This window comes from Tetranychus urticae, chromosome 1, assembly GCF_039701765.1.
Source record: "Tetranychus urticae isolate SD_2017Ah chromosome 1, NJAU_TeUrti_SD_1.0, whole genome shotgun sequence".
NCBI lineage: Eukaryota > Metazoa > Arthropoda > Arachnida > Trombidiformes > Tetranychidae > Tetranychus > Tetranychus urticae.
In genome coordinates, this window is record NC_142958.1 from 18,690,250 (window position 1) to 18,716,505 (window position 26,256).

At 32.7% G+C, this 26,256-nt stretch overlaps 4 protein-coding genes across 4 annotated transcripts; 3 read left to right on the forward strand and 1 right to left on the reverse strand.

Annotated features, from left to right (window-relative positions):
• Window positions 1-252: 252 nt before the first annotated feature.
• Window positions 253-11,252, reverse strand: LOC107359322 (tetraspanin-18B). The gene is made up of 8 exons (XM_015925805.3): window positions 10,897-11,252; window positions 8,451-8,534; window positions 2,864-2,912; window positions 2,750-2,802; window positions 2,128-2,271; window positions 1,750-1,902; window positions 1,583-1,669; window positions 253-967 (listed from the first exon to the last, which is right to left on the reverse strand). Exons 1-8 carry the CDS (start codon window positions 10,954-10,956, stop codon window positions 869-871), a joined length of 729 nt encoding a protein of 242 aa, XP_015781291.1. The 5' UTR covers window positions 10,957-11,252; the 3' UTR covers window positions 253-868.
• Window positions 11,253-12,560: 1,308 nt separating this feature from the next.
• Window positions 12,561-21,433, forward strand: LOC107359078 (serine/threonine-protein kinase ATR-like). Its single transcript, XM_015925524.3, has 4 exons — window positions 12,561-12,775; window positions 12,887-20,442; window positions 20,512-20,613; window positions 20,698-21,433. Exons 1-4 carry the CDS (start codon window positions 12,679-12,681, stop codon window positions 20,755-20,757), a joined length of 7,815 nt encoding a protein of 2,604 aa, XP_015781010.2. The 5' UTR covers window positions 12,561-12,678; the 3' UTR covers window positions 20,758-21,433.
• Window positions 21,434-21,529: 96 nt separating this feature from the next.
• LOC107359080 (17-beta-hydroxysteroid dehydrogenase 13-like) lies at window positions 21,530-22,689 on the forward strand. Its single transcript, XM_015925526.3, has 2 exons — window positions 21,530-22,392; window positions 22,454-22,689. The coding sequence occupies exons 1-2, from the start codon at window positions 21,530-21,532 to the stop codon at window positions 22,527-22,529; spliced, it is 939 nt and encodes a 312-aa protein (XP_015781012.2). The 3' UTR covers window positions 22,530-22,689.
• A 78-nt stretch (window positions 22,690-22,767) lies between these two features.
• Window positions 22,768-26,160, forward strand: LOC107359079 (85/88 kDa calcium-independent phospholipase A2-like). Its single transcript, XM_015925525.3, has 2 exons — window positions 22,768-24,382; window positions 24,712-26,160. The coding sequence occupies exons 1-2, from the start codon at window positions 22,768-22,770 to the stop codon at window positions 25,887-25,889; spliced, it is 2,793 nt and encodes a 930-aa protein (XP_015781011.3). The 3' UTR covers window positions 25,890-26,160.
• Window positions 26,161-26,256: the final 96 nt, after the last annotated feature.

A 26,256-nucleotide genomic window follows, 5' to 3' on the forward strand; every position in this document is an offset into this window, starting at 1 on the left:
CACTAATAACTCTTCTGTATTTTTGCGCTAAGATAACAAATACAATCATCTATTTCACCTGTTACATTTACAATGCAAAACAATACAGCGGTGAATCATCATCTAAAAGAATGATCACAATAATTTAGTCAATCACTCAATTTAAGAAACATTTTGTATTAAGCATTGTAGAGCAAAATAATCCAACTGTTCTCAAGATTTACTGAACTCGTGTAAATGTTTGTTGAGAAGGAAATAAATTTGATTGCAATATTTAACTTATGAAAAGATCATTGGTGAATTTTTAATGACAGTTGAATATGTTTAATACTTGATACAGTAAAACAGTTTAGATGAGGTTAGGAGTCAATTGTTAATTTAATGACCCACAATGTAAATCAAAAATTAACAAGTTCACAATTTAAAGGTCAATATTATTTCCAGGATTTTTTTGTTTCATTAAATATTATGTAGGAATTGGTTGAAAGAAGGAGTAAAAGGAGTAATTATTGAAATTAAAATGGGTGAAAGAGGTGAAGATGAACACAGAAAATGAAAGGTATTATTTTAGAAAATATTTAAAATGATTAATTGAATAGTTTTATCTAAATTTGAGTTGGTTCAAGTTGTTGATCGCAATTTAGTGGTTCGAGTGATTTTGCTTAGCTCATTGGCACATTGAAAACGTGTTATTTATTTGATAGCTTTATTAAGCTTTGTTCAATTAGATTATCATCGACATTTGGTTCAATATCTTCTTTGAGTGAGGAATGATTCTCCAACTGGTTGTCCACTCGCTTCTAAAAGTATTGATACTTTGATTATCAGATTAGCATTTTGAAAACCTCTGGTCAGCAGATGAAAAAAATTATGTCAACAATGTTGGTTATTAATAAGTTATATGGTGGTGGTCATCCAATGATTCCATGGAAGAGCTTCGACTTTTCATATTATTGATTGCTGAAACCGACAAAAGCACGGTAATAACCTGTAATAATTATATTGATAATAATGATCAAGGAGAGAAAAGAAAAACAGAAATTAGAAATTAAAGCGACAATAGAAGGTTAATGTGATGTTACCAACAATAGGTTAAAAGTATATTTTTCAACACCCAATTCTTTGTAGCAATTGAACCTAATCGAAACTTAATTGTAACTTGTCCTAAGGAGTAACAACCGTGAGACTATTAACTTTATGTAGTTTCATGTATGTACATATAAGCATGTTTTAAGAAGAAAAAAAACCACCAACAAAAGCAACAAAAAATAGCGAGAATCACCAGTTTTTTGCTGGGTTAGCCTTGTAAAAAGACTCAACCCAGGTTAACTGTTTTTATATTTACTCCAATAATTTTTGTATGATAAAAATATAAGAGAAAAAAAACAGAAACAATATTAAATTGAGTAAGCATTCAACACGCAATTTGATTGCGATTGATTGTTTTTTTTCCTTTCATTTCCAATGCTTATAATACATGTAATGTACACAAGTTCAAGTTTAATTATGCGTCTGTTTGTTAACGATTATTTCTTTTCTATCAGTTAGTGGGTGACAAACGCTGAATGTTTTAAATTGATATTAAAGTTTAATATCACTTCACCTGGAATAACAGGAATCCACCAAAAGTTGAGATCCAAATGAGTTTATGTTTATAAATCCAATCGACGAGTTTATCCTTGCAACCAGACTAAGAATAGAGGAAATGGACAAAGTGTTAATTTAAGTTTAACTAGATTTAGTTGAATTTAAATAATAATTTATATTCACCTCGTGGTAAACAGCTTCACTCATAGAGCTGGATGGTGATGTTGGTGTAGTTGGTAAGCCTAACTCTTTAGGAACTAGTGAATAACATGATTTATCAGTTTCCTCATTATTATGCGCAAATTCACTTGGGCCCATTAATCCACAACATTCAAGCTGAAAATGACAGAATAAAAGGATTTAGAAATTATTCAATAATTTAAACAATTGAAAAACATGTTCAACTTGAAAATGGAAAGCAACAAAATAAAGAAATGAGCATTATCTTGCAATTTGATAAACAGCTTGATAATCATTGCTAAGCTTTCATCTTTTTTGACATGTTATTAGGATTATGGTGGCCAATGCATACGATGTTTGATGCAAAAGGCAATTATTTACCTGAGATTGGATGATGTTACGGGTTCTTTGGTTCATTTCATTCCAACCCTCTTCAACAATCTCAGTTACTTTAGCTCTTAAGATGGACAAAGAAATTATTCCTCCGATTTCCGCTGCAATCGTTAAAACGGATAAAAATAGGAACTGTAATTGAGAGAGAAATGGATCAAATTAAATTATGATAAACCAAGAATAAAAGGATCAATAATAAAGTTAACAAAAGAAAGTCTTTTTTGGATACTGATGAAAAAAATCAGCAGAATCACTTATCAACAGGTAAGCAGCAAACAGGTCAGTTACATCAGTAATTCGTGATCGAGTTGATAAACAATTTAAGCGGATGATTGTTAAATGTTGAATGTTTCGCTTCTGAATTTAATCATAATTAACAGCTTCCCCGTTAAACTAGATTAAACATCATGATCGTGAATAGGAAAATCGAGCAAAGGGCTTATAATAGCAACCAATTGGTGGGTTAATTTAAAATGAAAAGAAGAGTTTCCAATAATGAAGTGAAATCTGCCACTTGAACTGTTTATAACTCGGACATGTTTGCTTGGACAGTAAAAATATTGACATTCAACCCAAAAAATGAGCCAATAAACCAGAAAACTATTCATACCAATTTTAACATGCATCCACCACGTCTATATGAACCCATCCAACCCAAAAGACCTAAATAAATAAGAAAAGACGATTAGTAAATTGTTTGATTATTTGCTTATTTCAAACTTACCATTGGTAAAGAGCAATCCTCCAAGTCCTAGTGCAACATAAATAATGGGCTAATTGATTAAAAGAAATCAGATAAAAATGGTGTTAATTAGTTGAAATGTTGAGAAAAAGAAACAAAGGAACAAATAATGATTAATTTTACTTTCAATCAATCATTTTGATTGTTGGATTACCAAACAATTACTTGGATGCCAGATGATTTGTAATTATTTACACTTAACTCTATCCATTACTTTGCCCCATACAATTACATTCAAAGTGACAACTGTTTAATAATGCAATTGGCTGCTTCAATGAAATTAACTGTTGTAAATTGAATCAATAAAACCCAAATCAAACTAATAATAAAAGTGTGTTTCTGTAGTTATCAAAATAATGATGAAAAAAAAAGATGAGAAACAACAAAACGAAAACAATTTAACGGCCAAATGGAGATGATAAAAATGAAAAGATGAACAAGATGAAAAAGGATGTGAAGATGAAAATAATAGTAGGAGGTAATCAGTTAGAGAGTGAAACTTACTCCAAATTAACAGATACTCAATCAAATGAAATGGCTATTTTTGGCGTCTTATTATTGTTTTGTTTTTTTTTTTGTTTTTCAAAAATATCCAACTGAAATGATTAAGAATAAGTTAAAAATGAAAATTTGATAAAATTGAGGAAATGTTTGGTTGAGGTGAGTGCAGGTCAGTTTTCACTGTCCAACGATTTGTAACAGCAAAATGTAAATTATTGCATGAAAAGCTGAAAATGACCTCAGCATGGCTATAATTCACATTTCCGGACAGTTATAATAATAGTGAATAGAAAGATGAAACTTTAGCAAATTTTCAACAAGCATTTCATTCACTAATTGTGAATTACCTAATGCTTGTAAAGATTAATGATGAACAGGACTTGAATTTTAGTCTTGAATATAGTTTTAGGCAAAAATGGGTATCAAGTTCAAGATCATTAATTCAAGTCAATCCTGATGTAATCAAGATTGAATTAAGTCAAAAAAGTGAATCAAAAAAAGCAATGAAACCATTTCAATAGATTAGTTCAACGAGCAGCTTATATCATTCATCATCACCCTGATTATGCCAAAAGTAGCAGATTAAGTCAAAGATTATCTGGTAATCATCAGTAAAATCACAGTTAATATGTTGGAATGGTTTTAGATTAAAAAGTCCGGCAGTCTAATTGTGAAATAACAATTAACTAAATGATAAATTGACAGAGTTAACCCTGATTTACAGTCGTAAAGGATAATCTTACATACATTTGATTGTAAGATGAAAAGATTTCAATTAGCATTTACTGGTGCAATATCATCTGATGTGTTGAATAACAGATAAACAAAGGATTGTGACTTTTGATTTACATCTGAATGGAAACATTGGAAATTCATAAATCATGGGTTTCTTTCCTGTAATAAAATAGCGATGACTAAGTCTCATAGAAACACTGAATGTTGAACATTGTTAAGATCAATATCGAGGTAAACTAATAATTAATAGTCAAGACATTGATTGTGAATGAGAATTGAAATTTCCTGATTATTGGGCGATAACCAGAGAAAAGGTAAAGAAAGATTGTGTTCATTTTGTTGGAACAGTTTGTGGTAATGAAAAGGTATCCAACCAGGTTTTTGTTGTTAACCTGTAATACAATCAATGATTTTATCAAACAACATTTTTCAATTCTTCAATTGTTTCCCATTCAATGTTAAAGGAGAAACAGAAATTTCTTTTCATTTCCTTTCAGGTATGACCGATTGCTGGCAAAGGTGAAGATGAAGATTCACTGAAAGTTGAAACAATATAAGTTGACAATTTACCAAATCTTGAAATGCATAACAAAACCAACAGAAGCCAAAATAATCAAAATGGATGATCAACAGGCTATAATCAGGATGGAAACACTTGAACAATGAGATTCTTGGTCAACTTTGCAAATCGTTGATCAACTTTACATGCAATTCCTTCATTTGCCTGAAAATGATCAACCAAACTTTGACAATTGGCCATGAAATTTGAAGACAAAATTGCGTACAAAATGGCAAATTCAATTTTCAGCTGTGAACTGTTATAATCAAATTTACTATTGAATAACACATTAATTAATGAAGTATATTTGGTTATGTTTGTAAACTGTGTTATAAGGTGATAATCATTGGAGTAAGAAACTAAATTATCATAATTTTTGTTTACTAACCAAGGTTAATAAATATGACTTTGCCTTGAATGGATCTAGTTCAATGATTAAATTGTTTAGTCTTTGGAGTGAATTAACGCTCATTAAAAGGGCTTATTTGTCATCGTCCAATGACTAAGTCAAGGGATATTCACGCTTAGAGCGTTGACGTGCGTAATTGTGAATATTTGAAAGCTTATTATTGAACCATTGGTGAAGTAAAAATGAAATTTGAATTTACCAGAAATTGACTTGAAATGCAAATAAGCTTCATTTTCACTTAACTTTACAAAAAGGGCAAAAAATGATAAAAATTAAATTGAACGACCTAAAGATTGAACATCTTTTATTAGCTAATGTTCAATCAATCCAAGTATTAATTAAATTGATTAATTTCAAATGTGATTACTATTTTTGAAGCCAATTTTTTCAAGCAAGATTTTTTTTCAAACTCGACTGGTAATTATTGTTAAAATGAAAAGTTAAAAAGTTTAATGAAGCTGAAGAAACACCTTGACGCCAATTGGATTACTATTAATTAACGGAATAATCAGTGATGCAGATTGATTAACTAAAATCAATTTATTTAAAGGATAAAAAAACTGAAAAATCATATTTTTGTAGTTAACAATTGTTTTCAACTACTGATCAGATTAACTTAACAGATGAAATCAATTGAATTATGATAAATGTTGACCCAAAATAAATGGTCAACTTTAAAGTTAACCGATTCCGTTATACTGGTGTTCAAGAAGGACCAATGTACCAAAGCAACCAAGAAATTTCGATATCGGTTTATCGTGAGGTTCCCTTCTAGGTGAAATATTAATAACTGCAATTTTAAATTGCTATTTTAAGAATCAAAATTTGATTAAACTGTAAATGGAGAGAATCCTGATCTTGACCTTCAATAACCATTTATGACCTGAATTTATTTGTCATCCAATATTTGTCATTCTCATCCTCCTCCTAATCATCAAAGTTGATTTGTCAAAGCTGATTGAAATCAATTTTATTTTTGGCAAACGCTATAAACCAAGAAAGAGAAAAAGCAAAAGCTGATTTTTCATCCAGTTTATCTGAAAACTTGATCTCATAGTTAATTTATGAAATGATTGAGATGAGGTTAAGCATGAGACAGGACGATGAAAATGGAGTACATGATATCTGAAAGGGTAAAAAGGCCTTTTCACTGAAAGGCTGAAAATTATGAACGGATTAAGTTGAAAGGAAAAAAAGCTTAGCTAGTTTACCCAATTTTCAGGTAAAATCTGATCAACGGTAAGAAACAATTACTCTCCAATTGAGAGTTCAGCAAGACTCATCTTGAATCAGAATTTGGGTTCAACTGAAGATAGCTCCAGGCTGGGCGTGATCTTATTACCCAAAAAATTAGTAGTTGAAGCTAATAAGATATTGAAGGACGTGATGAGCCCTTTAAACATCAAAATGGGCCAACAAAATTTTTCAACACAATTTTTGAAATTAATACTAATAGTTACCAATATTAATCGATAAATTTTTCAATCATAATTCAGTTGTAAGTCTTGACAGCCTAAACTATGGTTAGGAGTAATCAATGATATAATTAAATAACGGATCGAGAAGAGATTGAAAAATCAAGTTAAACAGTTAAACAGTGTTCATCACATTTCAGCAAATACTTTAGGCACACAAAACCATTTTAGACAGTTAGAGCGTTTTTTCATGTAATGGTAATGAGACTGATAGTGAAATGATTAAATTGATATTATTGATAGTTTTTTTAATAATTCAATTCCTCCTTAACAGCAATTGGGAGCAAAACAAATGTTAATAATCCTTGTAATACAGTTAACTTTTGATGTGATTAAGGATTCAACTTTTCGCATCAATTTGATTGATTAAGGACTAAAATTGGGTGTGAAATCAAGATCTATTAGGAAGGTAAATCAAATGAGTTTGTAAACATTTACCTTGCAATTTGACAGTTTACACAATGCAAGGTAAAACATCAAAATAGTAAAAAAAATATTCGCAAAAATTTTAGCCTGAATTAGTTATTCTTTTCGTGATTAAACAGTTGATTTTAACAGTAATTAACAGTCACTGGTCTTCCCTACAGATTTGTTTGGATGTTAAGTCAAAGTTTGCGGGAATTTACGGTAAACTTTCAATCAATAACAGTAGTTGAGATAATTAAAGAATGAAGTTTCTCGTGAAAAGAAAAGTTGATTGGAAAAAATATTCATCACCCTGTAATCATGGTTTTGATTGTTCACTATTTGCCTTCTGAATCTCACAGAAAATTGTTGATGCACTAAAGCTTCCGCTTTTGTAATATCATGTATTCATTTCGATTGATTACTGAGTCCAGGATTGTTATTCACTCTTTATTTTGTAAAGCTATTATTATAACAATATTTGAATTATTGGTTATTGATATTGAGAAAGGTTTGATTGTTGTATTCAATTCTGAGATTATTAACCAAATATTGAGCTTTCATTGTTCACCGGTTTATCATTTAGTCAGTAAATTTTTATTTGCAAATGAACATGATGAGCAAAACTGATGATTAGATGAATTGAAAGATTGATTGGTTTCAATTTAATGAGAGTTGAAAATTATTTAAATTGTCTATTTGTTAATGAACAATTTAGAGAGAGAGGCTTGAAAATTGTAAATAAAACTATTAACTTATTGTTGGCAATCATTTGGAATGTGAAAATTGATTAATATAACAATTGAGTTGTAAATTGAGATCATAAAGATTCAACAGTAATTTACTTATCAGTTAAAATTGAATATATTGATGTATATTAATTTCAATTGTTACTTTTGTTGTTCTTCATTTGTAATTGTAATGAGACTCCTGAAATTGGCAGAATTGCGAACTCAGTCCATTGAACAGAGAAGAATGGTGAAAATGTTTCTTAATGTTGATAAACTAAAGGGAATGGCTTCACCTGAGGGTCAAACATGATTATTACTGATATCAGATTGATTAGCATGAGTAAAGGATAGAAAGGAGATGAAAATTATTCAAGGTTGATCTAATTGTGGTTCAAAGTGTTTCAAGTAATCATGTAAATTAAAAACTCATTAAACTCACCAAACCCCGAGAGGTTGAATAAAAAAGGCAAATACTCATGTTAATACTTTCTATTCAGGTTATTATTCATTTCAATTGAGCTCATCAAGAACCATGATAAACACTGACCCTGATACTTAAGTTATATTACATTTAAACAGTTTTACCCAAAAATTTTACCCAATTTTCAGATGTAAATAAACAAATGGAAAGGGCTGAGTTTCAAAATAAACTGGCAACAATTAGAGATCAATTTAAAGCTATTAATTTGTAGGATACAGTTACGATATAATTACAAATCAACTAGAATAATTGTTTGAGAAAAAAGATTCTTACCGTTGTTCCGGCGAAAAAGTTCTTGGCATTTGTAGATGTGCTCAGAATCCATAGAGTAAAGGCAATTAAAACGCTACCAAGAAACTGGAAAGAAAGCAAATTGATTAATAGATTGATAATTTTATTTTAAAATGTTCATTGAACTTAAATGGTTTTAATGATTTAAATCCTGGTAATATTTGGGTTCAATTTTTGAAGTCATTTTTTGGTTGTTTGATTGTTGGAGGAACAATTAAAAACCTGGAATTGACCTAATTAATGGAAATCCTGATCTGATTTGGGTGAATTTTGAAAAGTGATGAAAATTCAATTGAGTTACAACTATTGAGTTGAGGCTCTTTAACAGCCTGTTGAACCATTCTTTTGCCTGAATAGTCATGATAAGTATAAGGATGGTTATGATGATAATAGTGACTGAATTAATCGTAAAAGGTTTAACGATATTGTTGAGCAAGCAGTGAAAGGGAAAATTTAAGATGATTTAATTGAATTGGATTGTTTTAAAAGTGATTTACTCGACTGAATGATGAACTTTCTCTCTTTATAACAATCGACCTTTCAAGCTTCTTTTTTTTCTCAAATTTTCAAGTGATACTATTTTTTGCTTACCTTCATCTTCAATTGATAACAAATAAACATTTTGTTATTCATTATTGTTATTGACATTTGTAATGATAATGGTAATAATAATAGAGTCTTCAATGGATAAGTTTCATGTCAATAAATGGGATAAATTTAGGGAAACAAAAGGCTAACAAGTACGAGATTGTGTTTATATTTTTGTGTACAATGCTCAACCTGAGTTATTTAAAAGTATCAAAAATTGTTAAAATATCAGTGATAACAATGAAGATGAATTTTATAAACAATCATTAAGGTTAGAAAGGTTATTATAACTATAACAAGCTTCAAATGATGGGTTCATCTAAATTTGATGATTGTCCAAAAAAAGGTTGCATTAAGGTTAAAGCAAACAGGTAAGTAAAGAGATTTTGTGGACAAACTCATTGAAATAGACTTTAATCGCTAATAGATGAACTTAATGATCCTCTGGTTAACAGGTGAATAATGTTAGTCACCATCAACCAGCTAGTACAGACTGTTTAAGTTGCTGTTTTTATCAAAAAAAATGGTCTAAAATGATTTAAAACTCGGGTCAATATCATTATTATTGTTATGAGGTTTCATCTTGTAATGATATTAATGATGTTGTTTAGATATTTTTCTCGTATTTATACCAAATACAGGAATTAGAGGTAAGAAAAGGTCAAAAATATTGAGAAAAGGTAAAAAATTTTTCTCGGGTTACTGTAAAGTCATAGTTGGATTGAATACGAAAAGGTCAGTTACTCAAATGTTGAAAACCAAAGAACTGGTTTTTGGTATATACTTTTTTTTATGGGTATCCTTCATTTTCAAAGGAACCATCTTTTTGCTTTTCTTGTTGTTCTTCTTTAGCTTCTTATTTTACCTGATTTCTGATGCATAAAAAAAAATTTTACGCTAATACGTAATGGATTTAATATTCAAGTGAACCAGGTCATTAACAGATTTGTCTGACCAGGTATTGACACCTTGATAGTGCTATTGGTGAAAGGTTAAATTTGTATCAAAAACGTAAGCTTAAGTATTGCTATGGGAAAGTTTTGCTTTTTTATTATTGAAATGGATTTTAAGTTAACGTTAATTTGGTATGTGTACCATTAGGATGGGTTAAAATTAGTAACCTAAAGATACGGACATGGTAATTTAACCCCAACTATTAAATTTAATGGGTTTAAATGTTGCCTGTTGTTACAGATCATTTGCAATTGTCATTTGTTGATTTTTCGGCTAATTTTATATTCTATTGATTGAAAGTTGAAATGAGTGATGATGTTAAAGCTAAACAAATACCTGAGTAACACATATCCTTAAGGCTATTTAACGGTTAACTTGAATTAAAAAGTTTAACCGTAATTAGCAAAATCTTTGTTGGTTTGAAACAATTCACAGAAACACATTTAGTGTGTCTTCTGGAGGCTAAGAGACAAACAAATATGGCCGATTGGAAAAAAATGTATTCCATTTCGGTTGATACTGAAGCAAGAAAAAAAACAACGGAAATGATCAATTTCAGGCTATAACCATGTTACCAGCATTAAATTGGAATGACATTGAGATTGGATGGTTGAATCAGAAGGATATGAACATAAACAAAAATAGCTTGTAACAAAAATTTGAGCTAAAAAAGCAAAAAGACCAAAATTTTGAGAATAATGTGAAACCGAATGACCGGTTAAAAGATTCACATTATTATGATAAAAATGGTTAAAAGAAGGATAGAGAAAGGCAGAAGGAAGATCGAGAGAGGTGGGAAAATGGGTTTATTACCAGTGAGAAATAAATCACCAGAAAAACCAGTTAATTAGCTAATCAATGAATTATTCAAAGTAAAAAAACCTACCCATGTAGCAAAGGCCAGCATACAAACTAAATGTTTAACAAAAGCTTTACAACATCCCATGGTTAAATTAAAGATGAATCTTGATCGCAATAATAATAATTAATCCAATGTAGAAAAGAGAAGAAGAATAGAAAAGATGACAGAAACAAGCAAAATTGTATTGTTAATTTTGCCGATCTTCAGTGCATTGGAGAAACACAGAAAGGAAAAAACAGTGAAATGAAAAGATGACTTGAAAAGACAAAATAACAATATTATCACATCCAAAGTAGTAAACAAATCGAAGATTAAACTCTGATGAAATAATGTGGATGAAAATAAGAAACAAGATGGCAAGTTTATCTGTTGTTGTTACTGACTCAAGTGACTCAAGTGCCAAACGCTTTCAGCATTACAACATTTCTTTTTCTCTTCCCTCTCTCTCTCTCTTTCTCACTAAGTTGCACTCTTTTCTCCCTACTGCTATCTTTTATCTTTCTTCAGCTTCTCCCTTTCTTTCTTTCCCGTCTTCTTGTCTTCTTCATCATTTTGACCCAAGCTGTTAGCTCTTAACCAGAAAAAAAGCCTAATAGCAATGGTCACAATAGTACAATTATTGTTCTACACAGGAATTTTTGGGTCTCAGACGCCTACATTTGCTTTCTTTTGGTGACCATTTCTCTATCTTCTTTATCTTCTGTATCTTCTTCCTTTTCCTTGTTCTCTGTTTTCCTCTTCTTCTTGGCTCTTCAACAATCCTCGATAGTCAACAATTGAATTAGATCAACATTAACTTTAAATTAAGCAAGTTATTGAGATATTTTTATTGGTATACACTGGTTCTTATCTGGTAATTCACCTGAAATTGGGTTAAATCAGTGAATCTCAATGAGTATTGCCTCTTACTGAATGTGGTTAATACTGATTGATTCAATACATGTATTAGTGATATTTGCAGATCTTTTGACGCAAATTAATTGCACCTGAATTAACCTGTTGACTTAATCTATCCAATGATGTTGACATTATTAAAAGAGAACCAATTTTATCAATATGGAGGATTTTGTTCAATCAATTCTTAATCGATTCCTTTATTCTTTTGACAGTTGTATTAATGTATTAGGTAACTTTATCGATCATTTCATTTATTTCACTCTAAAATGAATCAAATGTATTCAATTGTACTTGACTGGAAACATTAGATGCATACTAATTAACAGAAATTTTATAATGTTACAATTTTTCTTCTTTTATGGAGGGAAAGTTGCTTGAGAAACTTTTCCACCTTTTACATTTTGCTTTCACTTTAAGGCTCCGGTGATCTGGAAAAGTAACGATGAAAAAAAAGATTGATTTTACCGTTTAATTTTATTATTATTGATTATATCTTTCCACTAATTGTTAAACCAACCAAATAAATTCACGTTTATTGTTCACTGATCACTAATTTGATGATCCAATATGAATTTAATTATACAATTTGACAATTCTTTTCTCTATAACTATGCTTTTGGATTAATTATTAAATTTCAATCCAAAAAAGTAACAATAATTCAATTGCTTATTAAAAAATTCAACATTAAAGATGAAAATAAATTGTAAATGAACTTTTATCTATTATTTTAAATTTGGCGGAACTCTGTTGTCAAGGAGACAGTCAAAATTTTGGCGCTTAAAAATTGATATGGAAAACCGGATTCTTGCAATGTTTAAAATGTTAATTATGTTTATGTTTTGAATTTCATCAGTCAAAGTTAATTCATATCTTATCCCTACTTATTTTTTTTATTAATTGCTGTCGTTATGAATGGTGAAAGCTCTTCCATCAGGCAACAATTAGCTTCTTCATGTAATGCCCTCGTCAAATTTTTTGAGTTTGTTACCCAAAAGGGGTTTACAGGTAATATTTATATTCTATTTTTCTATTCTTTCTTTATGTTGGTTATTCTTTTGATATCTTTTTTTAATCTCAAATTTTCTCCGTGAATCAATCATATTCTGTCTCTATCAGTTGCTGGTGTTTTCAGTGATCCTGTCCTTGGTGAAAGAACAAGGCGAGCAACCGCTGTTTTTGACATCCTTTCAAATTTTTTGAACAACATCGTCAAGAAGGATAACCATGCATCACCTCAACTGGATAAACTTATCCTCGAAGCTTCTTGTGTATATGAGTGGACTTTGCGTTTATTTCTACACATATTTTCTCAAATCACTCCGTACAGAGAGATTGAGAATGTTAAACTTTTCATCGAAAAAATTGGCGATTTCCTGAGACAAATTCAAAAAAGTGATGAAGATCTATTCAATTATTTTATTCGAGAAATGAAGGATCTCGTCACACTTTTAACCATGTTTTTTGATACTGATCGGCTCAATGTTAAACTCAATCTCACTCATTTCAGCAGTAAAAGATTAGCTCTAGTCACAGTCAAGATACGAGCAACAGAAGAATATTTCGAACCGGACCTTGAATTCGATTTCTCGGTGGAAACTATCGAACAAGTTGAATCATTATATATCTGTGCTGTAGAAATTCTTGCCAATATTGGTAAACCTTTCGTCGCCTCTTTAGGAGTAAAGTCTGCTTGTGAGATGATGTCACATCTGGTTACTAATTGTATTTCATTTGCCAGCCCGAAAATGTTGGCAAATTCACTAAAACTTTTTCACCGATTTTATCCTGTTAAATGTATCAAACTCGACCCATCAACTGGCTTTTTCTACCAAACCTGTTGGCTGACGGCTGCTTTATTTAAGTCACCCACCAATAACGAGGATCTACACTACACTTTAGTGGAGAAAAATTGGAGCTTGATAAGCAAACGTTTAGATTTCGAACTTGAACAGTTAGAAAATTCTGTTGATGTCTCTAAAGCATTAAACTCTATCATTGTTGTTATGGGCAGTTTTCATAAAATGAGCCCTTTAGCATCAACTAAATTAGTTAACGAGTCAATTGCGGTTGTGCTTCATAAATTACTAGATTTGTGTAAAAAAAATCAATGGACTTTCCCACTTCCCGAGGACACTGTTTCATCTCTTCAAAAGTTATATTGTGAGAAACTAGCTTATTCGGTGTCTCATGATAGTGTATGGATCGCGTTAATGAAAAGAGTTTTCACTAGAAATTATACGGAAATCTACTCTTCCTTAAATTTAAGCTTTGATGGAATCAGTAATTCGAATGTTTCAACTGAGAATGGTGCCAATCGCTCTTTTCATTCTCAAAGTAAAACTTTTTTCGAAGACTTTTGTAAGGCTAACAGCAAAGTAATATCTCAATTCATAAACGCAAAATCATTAGACGACGTTTCTCTTCTTCACAATATGTACGCAGTTGAAAGAGAGACAATCGCCAGCCTACGACTTGATGGACATTGTCTTTCGAATCAAGGAAATTTCATGAAAATGATGGAGGTAGTAAACTGGATCTGTGATTTCACCATGGCCAATACTTATGATGAAAAAAAGTTCAAATTTGTATTATCTACACTAATAACTACTGTTAAAGCAATCAGAGATTTTAACCCCAATAACGTTGATGATTTGGAGCAAAAAATTGGATTTGTTTTCATGATACCTCATGTAGCTGAAACATCCCCGTTAGATATACTTGCTCACATAAATAGTGAATGGACCAAGAAACATTTGTTCACAAATGATGAGCTTAATATATTATCTCTTTATGGACTAGCGGTTGCAAACCTTCAAGTTACAAAGTTCGTTTCGAATATTTTACATTCACAAATTTGCCGATGGAATGGCGATGATTATACTTTTAATCAAACATTGACATTCATCCTATTAAAAAATGAACAATTAGTGAATCTTTTCTTTGCAAGCATTGAAGATAGAGACAATATGAGCTTTATTGCTAAAAGTATTGGTTTGGTTACGTGCTTCTTAAGTTCAGCTGATAAAGGCACTAGTTTCTCATACAAAGAGCCTTACGAACTTTGTGATTTAGTTTTTCATTGTACTGGTTGTGCTGATTGGGACAATTCGAATCAAAAATCATCTTTACCTGAAGACGCTGAGTGTAAATTGATGGAGATATTTCATGAAATAGTTGATACGAAAGATCCTACCTTACTCAGTAGCTTAGGTAAATGGAGTGCCTCTAGAGTTCTTCGCCACTGCGGTATTGATCGTTCTTTACTTGTTTCGATATTTAAACTCTTCTCCATCGATGCCAAGGAAGTTGGTGAAGTTTTGAATTCTGTTTTCTTTCCCTTGATCATGAAACCTATGAAAAGTGGATCTTTGAAAGTGCCGAAAAAAGAATTGCTCTTTCGTGCCTTTAACAAAGTTTTTGGAACTGTCAGAAAACATTCAGAAAGTGATAATGCAACCGAAATCACAGAAGTCAACAATATAACCTATCTATCTACTTATTTTGATGAAAGTGATCTTAATCATGTTCTCATTGTCTTTTTCCGTAAAGTTTGGTCCAACTCAAGTTTAAAAGATCACATTCGAGAACAGATGATATTCATCGCTCGTTCTCGTGGACTTGAGCTTCGAAGCCTATTTCTACGCTATAAAAGTACTATTTCTAACCAACTCATAAACATTGTTATGGATGAAGTTGTTCCGGATGATGCCCTTCGAGGATGGCTCTGTCTACGAGAAGCTTTAATGCTGTTTGCAGCTAGTCAAGATGAAAGTGCCTTAAATCCTCTTTTCACCAACTCTTTACTCTATTTCTTCTGTGCCATGGTTCAAAAAGCTAATGACCACGCTCATGCCCTGCTAGAAAACTTTTTCACCCATTCAGATCTTACAGCCTCTTTCTTAACTGCTGAATATGGTTATGGGCTTCCTCGTCAATTTGTAGCACAATCTTCGATTGAGGCTGTAGAGAAAAGCTTAAAATTCGTTAAAAAGATCAACCATTATGAAGCTCTTGCCTCTATCTTCCGCAATGATTTTCACAATTCTATGCTCATTGAATATCATCGAAATCCTCGTATTGCAGCTTACGTTGTCTACAAGATTTATATTTCAGAATCGTGTTCAATTGAGCAAGAAAATTTTCAAGACACCAAATTCATAATAATGCTTGAAGCTCAAATGGGACCTTTCATTATTGCTTTGAATAGGTTTTTATTGAAATCTGGCGACGTTTTGGAAGATAAAAGACTAGCCGTAGAGAGTCTAGGAGATTTCCTAAATCTTCTTGGTCCTCGAAAAGTGCCAGCATTCAAGATGAACATTATGGGGATTCTGTTGACAGCTTTCAATCAGGCAAATGGTGAGACAGCTTTTCTCAAAACTTTACTGAAGATATGGAATCAATTCTTAAATTCATGTGGACCTAACGACATTGGACCTCATCTATCAGTAATTTGTAAAGACTTGTCGCCTTATTTTGACGTGGACCCACAAGCTACAGCAAAAATATTTAAAAGAATAGTAGTCGACAATGAAAGTAATCTGAATGACAGGTTTAAGGAGCTTCACTTTCTTCCAAAAGTATCTTATATGAAAGAAGTTCATGCGGTGTTATCTAAATATTTAATAACCAAATCACCTAAAGATCCCAACGAAGCTCGCGACTATTTAAAAGAAAATATTCGTTACTTTGACCAACTTTTCAACATAAATAATCCAGATGTTAAAGCCTTACACGTCAAGAAGTTGACCAGTATACTGTCCGAGTTCAAGAAAGCTTTGGCTTACCTTTGCTTACCTAACAAAGAAGCTTCCACAGACATAATAATTGCCAAAATTATACGAAAATTACTCATAAGCTCTCAAATATCTGATACCAACTTATTGATAAGCATAGCTGAGTGTCTTGGTGAAATCGGGGCCATCGATCCTGGACGTCTCGATTTGTCTCTTCTCTCTGCCCATCAAATCTCTGACGGTGGCTTTATTGAATTTTCAGATTTACCGGTAACCTTATTGTCTAAACTTGCCAACACTTTGGACTCTATTGATCAATCTCGTATACGAGATTGTCTCTGCTATTCAATCCAAGAGATCTTGAAGAGTTATTCTGTTCGAGAAAACGATGACATTTGGTCTAGATTACCAACTGATGTTCAACGTAACATTAAACGATTTTTCACCACAAAGTATATATTCAAGGAAGAAGGAGGAATTGTAAACTCTCCTGTTTTTCATGCTGAAATTACCTATGATGATTGGCTTTATAAATGGTCCATGATATTGATTGAAAGAATTGAAAGAGTTACTCATCAAAGGGCATTTGAGGCTTGCTTGGCCATCATCAAATATAATTCAACCATTGCTCGATTCTTGTTACCAACTATATTTTGGATGGCCCTACTTGACTCCAATGAAGCAACTATAAAAACTTATATAATTGGTGAAATAAATGCTATTATCGAAATACAGTCTATGGATGAACCATTTGGTGAGGCAGCACTTGTTCCCGCATCATCTTCTTCGCCCCGAAATGATAATTCTCAAAATCGAAGCGAATTTAATAAAATTCGTTTAAAATGTGCTCGAACTATTTTTGCCATCATCGACGGGATATCTCAATTGAAAAGTAAAATGTTCCCTTCAGCCAGAAAGCTCTCTGCAGATGATGTTGAAACGAAATCTAAAATAGAGTTACTGGAAAATAATTTGAAAAAAACTGAATTGGCTGAATTGGCATTCGAGTGTCAAGCTTATGCTCGGGCTCTGCTTTACATGGAGGATTATATTTGGAAAAATAGAGACGCATTATCAGATAAATTAGTGTATTTCCAGAAATACTTTCTATCTTTAGATGAACCAGATGGAGTTGAAGGAATCAATGCAATCAGAGATGGGCCAGCCTCTTTAATGGATACAATACTTTACCATGAAGCTAATAGTGAATTAAACTACTCCTTATCTGGTTGTGAGATTGCCATTAAGAAGGAACCTGACAATTTAATGTATCCTAAAACGCTACTTCGTTGTTTGATGAATCTCGACCAACATGCCACTGCCTTTAACTATGCAACTGGCTTAATACAGCGTAAGAAACAGTGGTCAGACGAAATTTATCCTTACATGGTTGAAGCGTCGTGGAAACTTCACAACTGGGATGATCTTGAACTGATGTTACGAGACAACGAATCACTTGAGTGTGACTCCCTTGGTGTTAACATCGGTCATCTAATCGACTGCATTCATTCAAAAGATGAAACTAACTTCAGAAAAATGCTGCGAGAAATCCGTAAACGGGAAATGGATCCTTTATCTATTTCATCATCCGAACAAGGGGCTTACATTAGATGCTATCAACATATTTTAAGACTTCACATGCTCACAGATATTGAAAAATTTGCACAGTTTGTTTTTAAACACAATGAAAAAAAAGCAGATGTTCAAATTCAAAATGACTTCTTTAATTTAATTCATGACTGGATTCGACGTAATAACTTGGTTCAATCATCTCTTCGGTGTCAGGAGCAAGTGTTCAATCTACAACGGGTATTGCTTTCTCTTCATAATGTTTTGCCTGTTCAGACCGACTTGGAAAGAGCACAATGTTCGTTATCCAGTGCCAAGCTGGCTCGTAAAAGTTTAAATTTACAACGTGCTTATACCCATCTCGTCGAAAGTCAAGATCTGATAAATAGCAATAATCTTCCTATCAGTCTTGCTATGCATTTATCAATCGAAACTGCTAAATTTCATTGGGCTAAAGGTGATCAAGAGTCAAAAGAACACTGTATCAAAGAATTGAAGCGTGAACTCGAAAAATATGAAGCTATGAGTGATCTTCAAACAGCAGATCGCATCAAGTTAGCCAAGTTAAAACTACTCTTCACTAAATTCTCCGAGAAATTGTCAAACCTTAATACTGATTCTTTGAATTCAATGTATCGACAAATAATTAGACATTTAAATGAATCTAGAGCAACAGGTGAGGTAGAAGAACCCTACTTTTGCCTTGCTCGTTTCTCTGATCGGTTGATGAAAGAAATGGAACCTAGAAATCCAGAAAGGCCTAAACTTATGGTAGTGGTTGCAAAACACTATTCACAAGCTTTAAAGTATGGATCCAAACATGTTTATGAGTCAATGCCTCGTCTTCTGTCTATTTGGTGTGATTTGGGATCTTCTGCTGCAGAGTTTTCTAAGACAAAATGTGCTAAAATTTTAGAAACCAACTATACTGAGTCGTGTACGGAATTGACAACTTTCCTTGAAAAATGGAAAGATAGCATTTCCTTGCACCTTTTTTTCACGGCCTTTTCGCAATTACTTTCTAGGATTTGTCATGGCAACTCTAAAATTAGTGAAATTTTGATGAATATCCTTGCAAAGCTCGTCAAAGAATATCCGAACCAATCAATGTGGATGTTGATTGGAGTTTTGATGAATCGTAAAAATAAAGCTCGAGCTGATAAATGTGCTGAAATCATTCAAAAAGCGGTTGGTCCTGAAAATAAAAGACTGATTAAATTAGTTAAAGACATGAAAACTTTCGCTCTTCTTTTGATCAGGCTTTGTAATTGTGAAACTCAAGGGAGGCAATTTCACGTTAAAAGTGCAGTTCCAGAATTGAACCATGCTCTTAAGAGTAACTTGGGTCCAATTATGTTACCTTATCAAGCTTTCATGAATGTCCGGATGAAGAATAAATTCGAGTCATCAGCCACATTTCGCCCCTTTCCCACTGACCCTGTTTACATTCAAACTTTTGATGATTTAGGTGAAGTACTTTCCTCACAAGCAAGACCTAAGAAAGTGGTCATAAATTGTAGTGATGGTAAGAAATATAGCGTCATGTGCAAACCTAAAGATGACCTACGAAAAGATGCGCGAACAATGGAATTAAATAACTTAATTAATAGACTCTTGAAAAGAGATCCTGAAACACGAAAGAGAGGGCTACACATACGAACTTATACCGTTGTGCCTCTGGATAATGATTGTGGTCTTATCGAGTGGGTTAAAAATTTGCAGAGTTTACGTGAATCTATTCAAATAGCCAAAGCATTCCGTTATCCTAATCAAGTTTATCCTGATAATAAAGAAATTCTGCAAATCATACCAATGGATTTCACCAAAAAAGCCTCAGCTGACGAGATAGTTAAAAGATTTGCCATAATTGTGCAAAAACATTCACCTACAGTCTTGGGAGAATGGTTTATTCAAACATTTCCTGATCCAACTTCGTGGTACATGGCTAGACTTGCTTTTACTCGCTCAGCTGCTGTGATGAGTATTGTTGGCTACATAATAGGACTTGGAGATAGGCATCCGGAAAATTTCTTGCTTGACTCAAGTAATGGGGAAGCCATGCATGTCGATTTCAATCTAATCTTCAATCAAGGTGATCTTCTAGAAATCCCTGAAAAAGTTCCTTTTCGCTTAACTCAAAATATGATTGCTGCTATGGGAGTAACTGGTTATGAAGGCGCTTTTCGAAAAACGTGCGAAGTGACACTTCGTTTGATGCGAGAGAAAAAAGAAGCCCTGATGAGTGTTCTTCAACCGTTTGTTTACGATCCTTTATGCGAATGGAAGAAGGCCAATCCAAGAGCTCGAACTTCAACAGCTCGGAGTAGTTCAATCGATTCAGAACTGGTTGAAGCAACAAATACTAAGGTTTGTTGATCTAAAATGTTCCTCAAATTTATTATAAATTTTAATTTTTATCTTTTTTATTCTCTAAAGGCTTTGGAATATGTCGGTAAAATAGAAGATCGTCTTGATGGAGTAATTAAAAAGAACACTATGCCAATATCCGTATCAGGGCAAGTACGATATCTGATTGAAGTAAGTAACGCTCTTGTTTTTCTATTGCCACGATTATTGTCGCAAAGCTTACTGACTTATTTTTTTCAATTTTAATTTTGACAGGAAGCGACAAGTATGGCGAATCTTGGTCGTATGTTTGTAGGCTGGTCAGCTTATTTATAATTCATTGATTACTATCCATGTAAATTAACCAAAAAAATTATCACCCATTGGACTGCATAAACTGCAATTTCAATTTTATCACCTAAAAGTGCCTCGCACTGTAAGATTTATTTAATTTTTGGAGCCAAAAAAATCATGACAATCAAAAAGACAAATGAATACTTTATTTATGCTAATTTCACCAGAGACTTCAACTGTTGGAAAGTAATAAAGAGCTAATAATCCATCAATTTAGATAGCACAAAAATTGGACCTTTCAATGTTTTTAAACCCCAAATGTAAAAGATAATTCGTTCTATTTTTTCTTAACATAAAGTGTAATTTCCTATTCTGTTATCCCTTGAATAAAACTTTTCAGTTAATTGTATTTATTCATCGTTCTGCTTAAAGTCACCAAATAATGAACAGACATCTCAAAAAACAACTGTAAAACAAGAATCCTACAAAAATCAAGTTTATGCCCTTTTTATGATACTTCAGTTAACGTGTAAAAATAACAGGATCGTTTGACCATACCGGTTTTGTTCCTTCTATCTCCTTTAAAATGTCTTCCCAACTTACAGATCAACAGGTTAATCTATTTTTGATTCATTTTATGAGTTGGAAAATTACTAAAATGAAAAATTAAAATTTATGTTAACAATTATGTGAAAAGTAAATTTCCTCTTATTAATTACTTTTTCCTGTGTATCGATTACTAAATCACTTTAAACGATCTTGAATTTTCCTCAATCGTTAATTTTTCCTAAGAAGCAAAAAAATTGACTTCATTATGGAAGTGTCCCAGTTAAGCTCAATCTTATCCACAATAACAATGATTATCATTGAAATTGTTCACTTATTGGCATCGATTATACTCATTTATGTGAAATCATTGATTCATTTAATTTTCGGTAAGCCAAGGAAAGACATTTCTGGTCAAGTTGCTGTTGTTACCGGAGCTGGACATGGACTTGGCCGAGAGTTGGCTCTAGAATTATCACATAAAGGAGCCAAAGTTGCGCTGTTAGATATAAACAAACCTGGTGTTGATAAAGTTGATCATGAAATAAAATCAAATGGTGGAGTTAGCTGTTCATACCAATGTGATGTGACTAGTCAAACTGATGTCCAAAAAGTATTCAACCAAATTGACCATGATCTTGGACCGATAGATATATTGATAAACAATGCTGGAATAACTCATTGTACACCTTTTATGGATTTAACGCCTCAACAGATTCGTAAAACGTTTGAAGTTAACACTTTATCACATTTTTGGACCATTTCATCTGTTTTACCTGGAATGATTGCCCGTGAAAGAGGTCATATCGTGGCTATTTCATCGATCGCTGGATTATTGGGAACACCAAATGTTGTTGAATATTGTGCTTCTAAATTTGCAGTTAACGGTTTGATGACTTCACTAGAAAAAGAGATTCATGCCAATGGAGCTAATAATAATGTCCATTTGACAACAATTTGTCCATTAATTATGGACACCGGAATGTTTAAGAAACCCAAAACACGTTTTAATTCATTGCTTCCAATTTGTTCCCCTTCTGATGTGGCCAAGACAGCAATTGATTCTATGCTGAAAAATGATTCAATCATAACAGTTCCTCAATCAGCAATGGCAATTTACAGAATAGAAAAGTAAGTCAAATTATAATTAATCAATAAATTTGTCTAATTTTTTTCTCATCTCTTTCGACAGAATTGTTCCTGAAGAAGCTGCACAAAAAGTCCAGGATTGGCTTGACTATGGAGTTGGATCACATAAATCAGATTGAACTCGGTCATTATTTGGAATAAATTTATTGATTTACAGTTAATTTGAACGACTAAAACATGATTTGTTTAAAACATAATACCAATAGATTACTTTACAATGTAAAGATTACCAAGATTATTGATTAATTAGATTCCTGTAAAATAAATGTTACCACAAAACTCAGTAGTATCCTAATCAACTGTTATTTTGAAAGGTATTTTACTATTCGAAACTCGTTCCATTTATTAAATATTCTCATGACTGATGAACCAGAGCAATCATCAAAGTGCATCTCAGCACCTTTTCGAGCAACCTTGTCCTCTTGTCAACCAATACTTCGATCGACAATATATCCTTGGAGACACTCAGTTGGATCAAATGCTTCACGTCTTGGTCTTTGGGAGTTTTATCACGAGTTTAAAATTATTCGTGAAAATGGTTTAGTGGCAGTTGGTCATTCATCGAAGCACTCATTATACCATATTATTGTTCGTCGAGCTCGGTCAAATCATGCAGTCACCCAAGTTAAAAGAAAAATAACGGCTGTTTACACTATTTATCGAGATCAAAATGAAGCTACAATCAATGATCATTGGCATCGTTTATCACCAATAATCAATACATTGTTCCCATTTCTCAGACGACGTTTACATGTCACTGAATTGCGGATACTAAAAGACATCTTTACAGTAACCATTGAGAACCAGGCATTTACAGCAGCTCATGTAGCAGCGAAATTACAATTTGTTTCCGCATTTAAGCGTAAAAACACTTCCATAATTCACAATCTCAATGAACAAGCTCCTCCAATCGGACAAACTCCTCTAATGATTGCAATACAATCTCAAAACCTTGTTCTTGTCAAAGCTTTAGTTGATCTTGGTGCAAGCTTACACTCGGTTGATGGTCGGTTAGATTCAATACTTCATTATGCTGCTCTATCGAACCTTGAAATGTTCAAATGGTTGATTGAAACTTGTAAAGCAAAATTTAATCTTGTTAAAATGTTGCGACGGCGAAACAAGAAAGGTTATTCACCACTCCATTGGTGCTGTTATTCTGGTCGCACTGAAAATTTACTGGAGATCCTGAAAATGCCAATACGTACATCACTGCTGGTATTAGAGCCACAACAACATGATCAAATTGATAAAAACTTTACTAGTGATATAAGCGATAATGATGAGTCAAATGGTCATCATAAGAAACATAAGCCAATAAAAGAGGATCTATCTGGATTGATTAATTATAAGTCAACAGAAAGATCTCCTTCAAGTCCTTCAATTTCCTCAGTGCCTTTGCAATTAGGTCGGTCTTCTTCATCAAGCACCAAACAAAGTCTCGATACAAGTTACATGTCAGCTTCCAGTTCAAATGATGAACACATTACTTTCACCCAAGAAATGATCGATGATTTAGACACCTCTGAAATGCTTCTGGGTGGATCTCCAATCCACTGGGCTAAAACTCGTCGTCTTTTAGAGCATTTACTTGATTCAAATAGCTTTCCTTTGGAGTGCGTTAATTTTAGACGTGAAACTCCACTTCATGTGATGACTCGACGACGACGCTTAAAATGTGCTGTAATGCTGCTATCACGGGGTGTCGATGTATCAGTTCAAGATAGTCGGGGTAACACTCCAATTCATAGAGCCATTCAGAGAGAAGACATTTCAATGGTTCAAGGTTTGATTGCATTTGATGCGGATATAAATGGGTTGAATGCTAGAAAACAAACACCAAGACATATTGCGGCAACTAGAGGAACATCCATCTCAAAAATAATTGTTAATGTATTACACCGAGTCGGAGCCAAGAGATGTCCACCAAAAAGGAAAAAGTGCACTGAAGATTGTGCTTACGAATCAGAAGGTAAGCCGAGCAAAAAAAGTATAAAACATCTGGAATGATTAATAGTCAAAAGATTTAGTTTATGAAATCTAACTTTATTTAAAAACTAGCATCAAAGGTCGATAAATAATAGCTTTTGTAATCACAAAATAGTCTAAATTATTTTCGGTGAAGATAATCTATGAATAAGATGTTTATTTGTGGTGTAACAAGAATTCACACGAAACATTGAAGATAAATGAACTGTCATCAGCAAACAGTAAACACTTTACTCTCTGGTCACCAGTCATAGTTTATCTTTAGACTTGATTTTTCAGATTTAATTTGATCAATTTGACTGTCTCTTATAGGGATAGGAACACCATTTCCTAAATGGGCAGATTATGTAGATGAATCACCATATTCTGATTTCATGAGCTCAAGGGGAGATTCACCGGTTCAAGAGACTCAATCAAGAGCGATTGAGGGTGACTCTAAGTTAAAGGCTAAGGATTATTCACCAGCTCGGGTTATCTGTTTAGATGGTGGAGGAACACGAGGTTTATTTACATGTTGTGCCTTGATTGAAATAGAGCGTCGATTAAAAAAGCCACTTCGTGAATACTTTGAATGGTTTGCCGGAACATCATCTGGTGCCTTGATTGCTTCTCTTATCGTTCTAGGAACACCACTTCATCGGATCCGATCTGTATACTACCAATTCAAGGATAAAATATTCGTAGGTCAGCGGCCATATAATTCAGATTTATTGGAAAAATTGATTAAAGATCAGATGGGATCAACAACCAAAATGGGTGACATAAAAGATAATAAAAAGCTATTAATAACCGCTGTTTTAACGCATCAAAATCCAGCTCAACTCTATGTTTTCCGTAATATACCTTCAACAAGTGATATATTGGGTCGCAAAATACCGTCAGATCCAGAATATAAGCCAAATTTTAATGAACAGATAATTTGGCAGGCGTGTAGAGCATCAGGTGCAGCACCTAGTTACTTCAAAGCTTTTGGACCTTTCATTGACGGAGGGATTCTAGCAAATAATCCAACTTTAGATGTGATTAGTGAATTTTTTCATTACAATAAGGCGTTAATCAATGTTGGCAAAGAGTCTGAAGTAGAAAAGCTTAGTTTAGTCTTGTCCATGGGCACCGGTAGAGCACCAATTGTTCCTGCTCGTTTGGTTGAATTAGGACCAATAATGTCGTCATCTTTCTTTACCCTTCCTGAAGCCATTAAAACGGCTCTTTCATTACAAGAATTGGTTCATATGATGATTTCAACAACACTCCAGACTGATGGACACGTTAATAAAAGGACTGAAGCCTGGTGTAGTTCACTTTCTATACCTTACTTTAGATTCAATCCGCCAATGTCTGAAGACTTGCAACTCAATGTAACAGATGATATTGAAGTTGTCAATGGTATGTGGGAAACAAAGGCTTACATGTACGCTCTCAGCCCTTACCTCGATAAACTTGTTAATTATTTGGAAGCGATTGAGAAGAAAAAATCTGAAAAAAATTAAATTTCATGTATTGATCAACTCAAATGATAAACTAAAACTCGTATTCACTAACTACATAAATTGATTTTCATTTAAGCTATCATTGTTTATTTATTGCAAGCTAATTAGACAACATTAAATCAAATTTCAAAATTGATTAAACTGATTAATGCTTATGATCCAAGGAATGAGAAAATATGAGATTCTGAGAAAATCTCATCTCAAATGATAATTTTTATGCACCAATCCATTATGTGATCATTAAAAGAGATTGAATCCTTTGATATTGAAATTATTGTTTTTCTTTGTTAATAATTAATTACAATGTGGCTATCTAGTTATAATAAATGCTGATTGCAATTAATGTTATTAGGATCTTTTTTTTCGC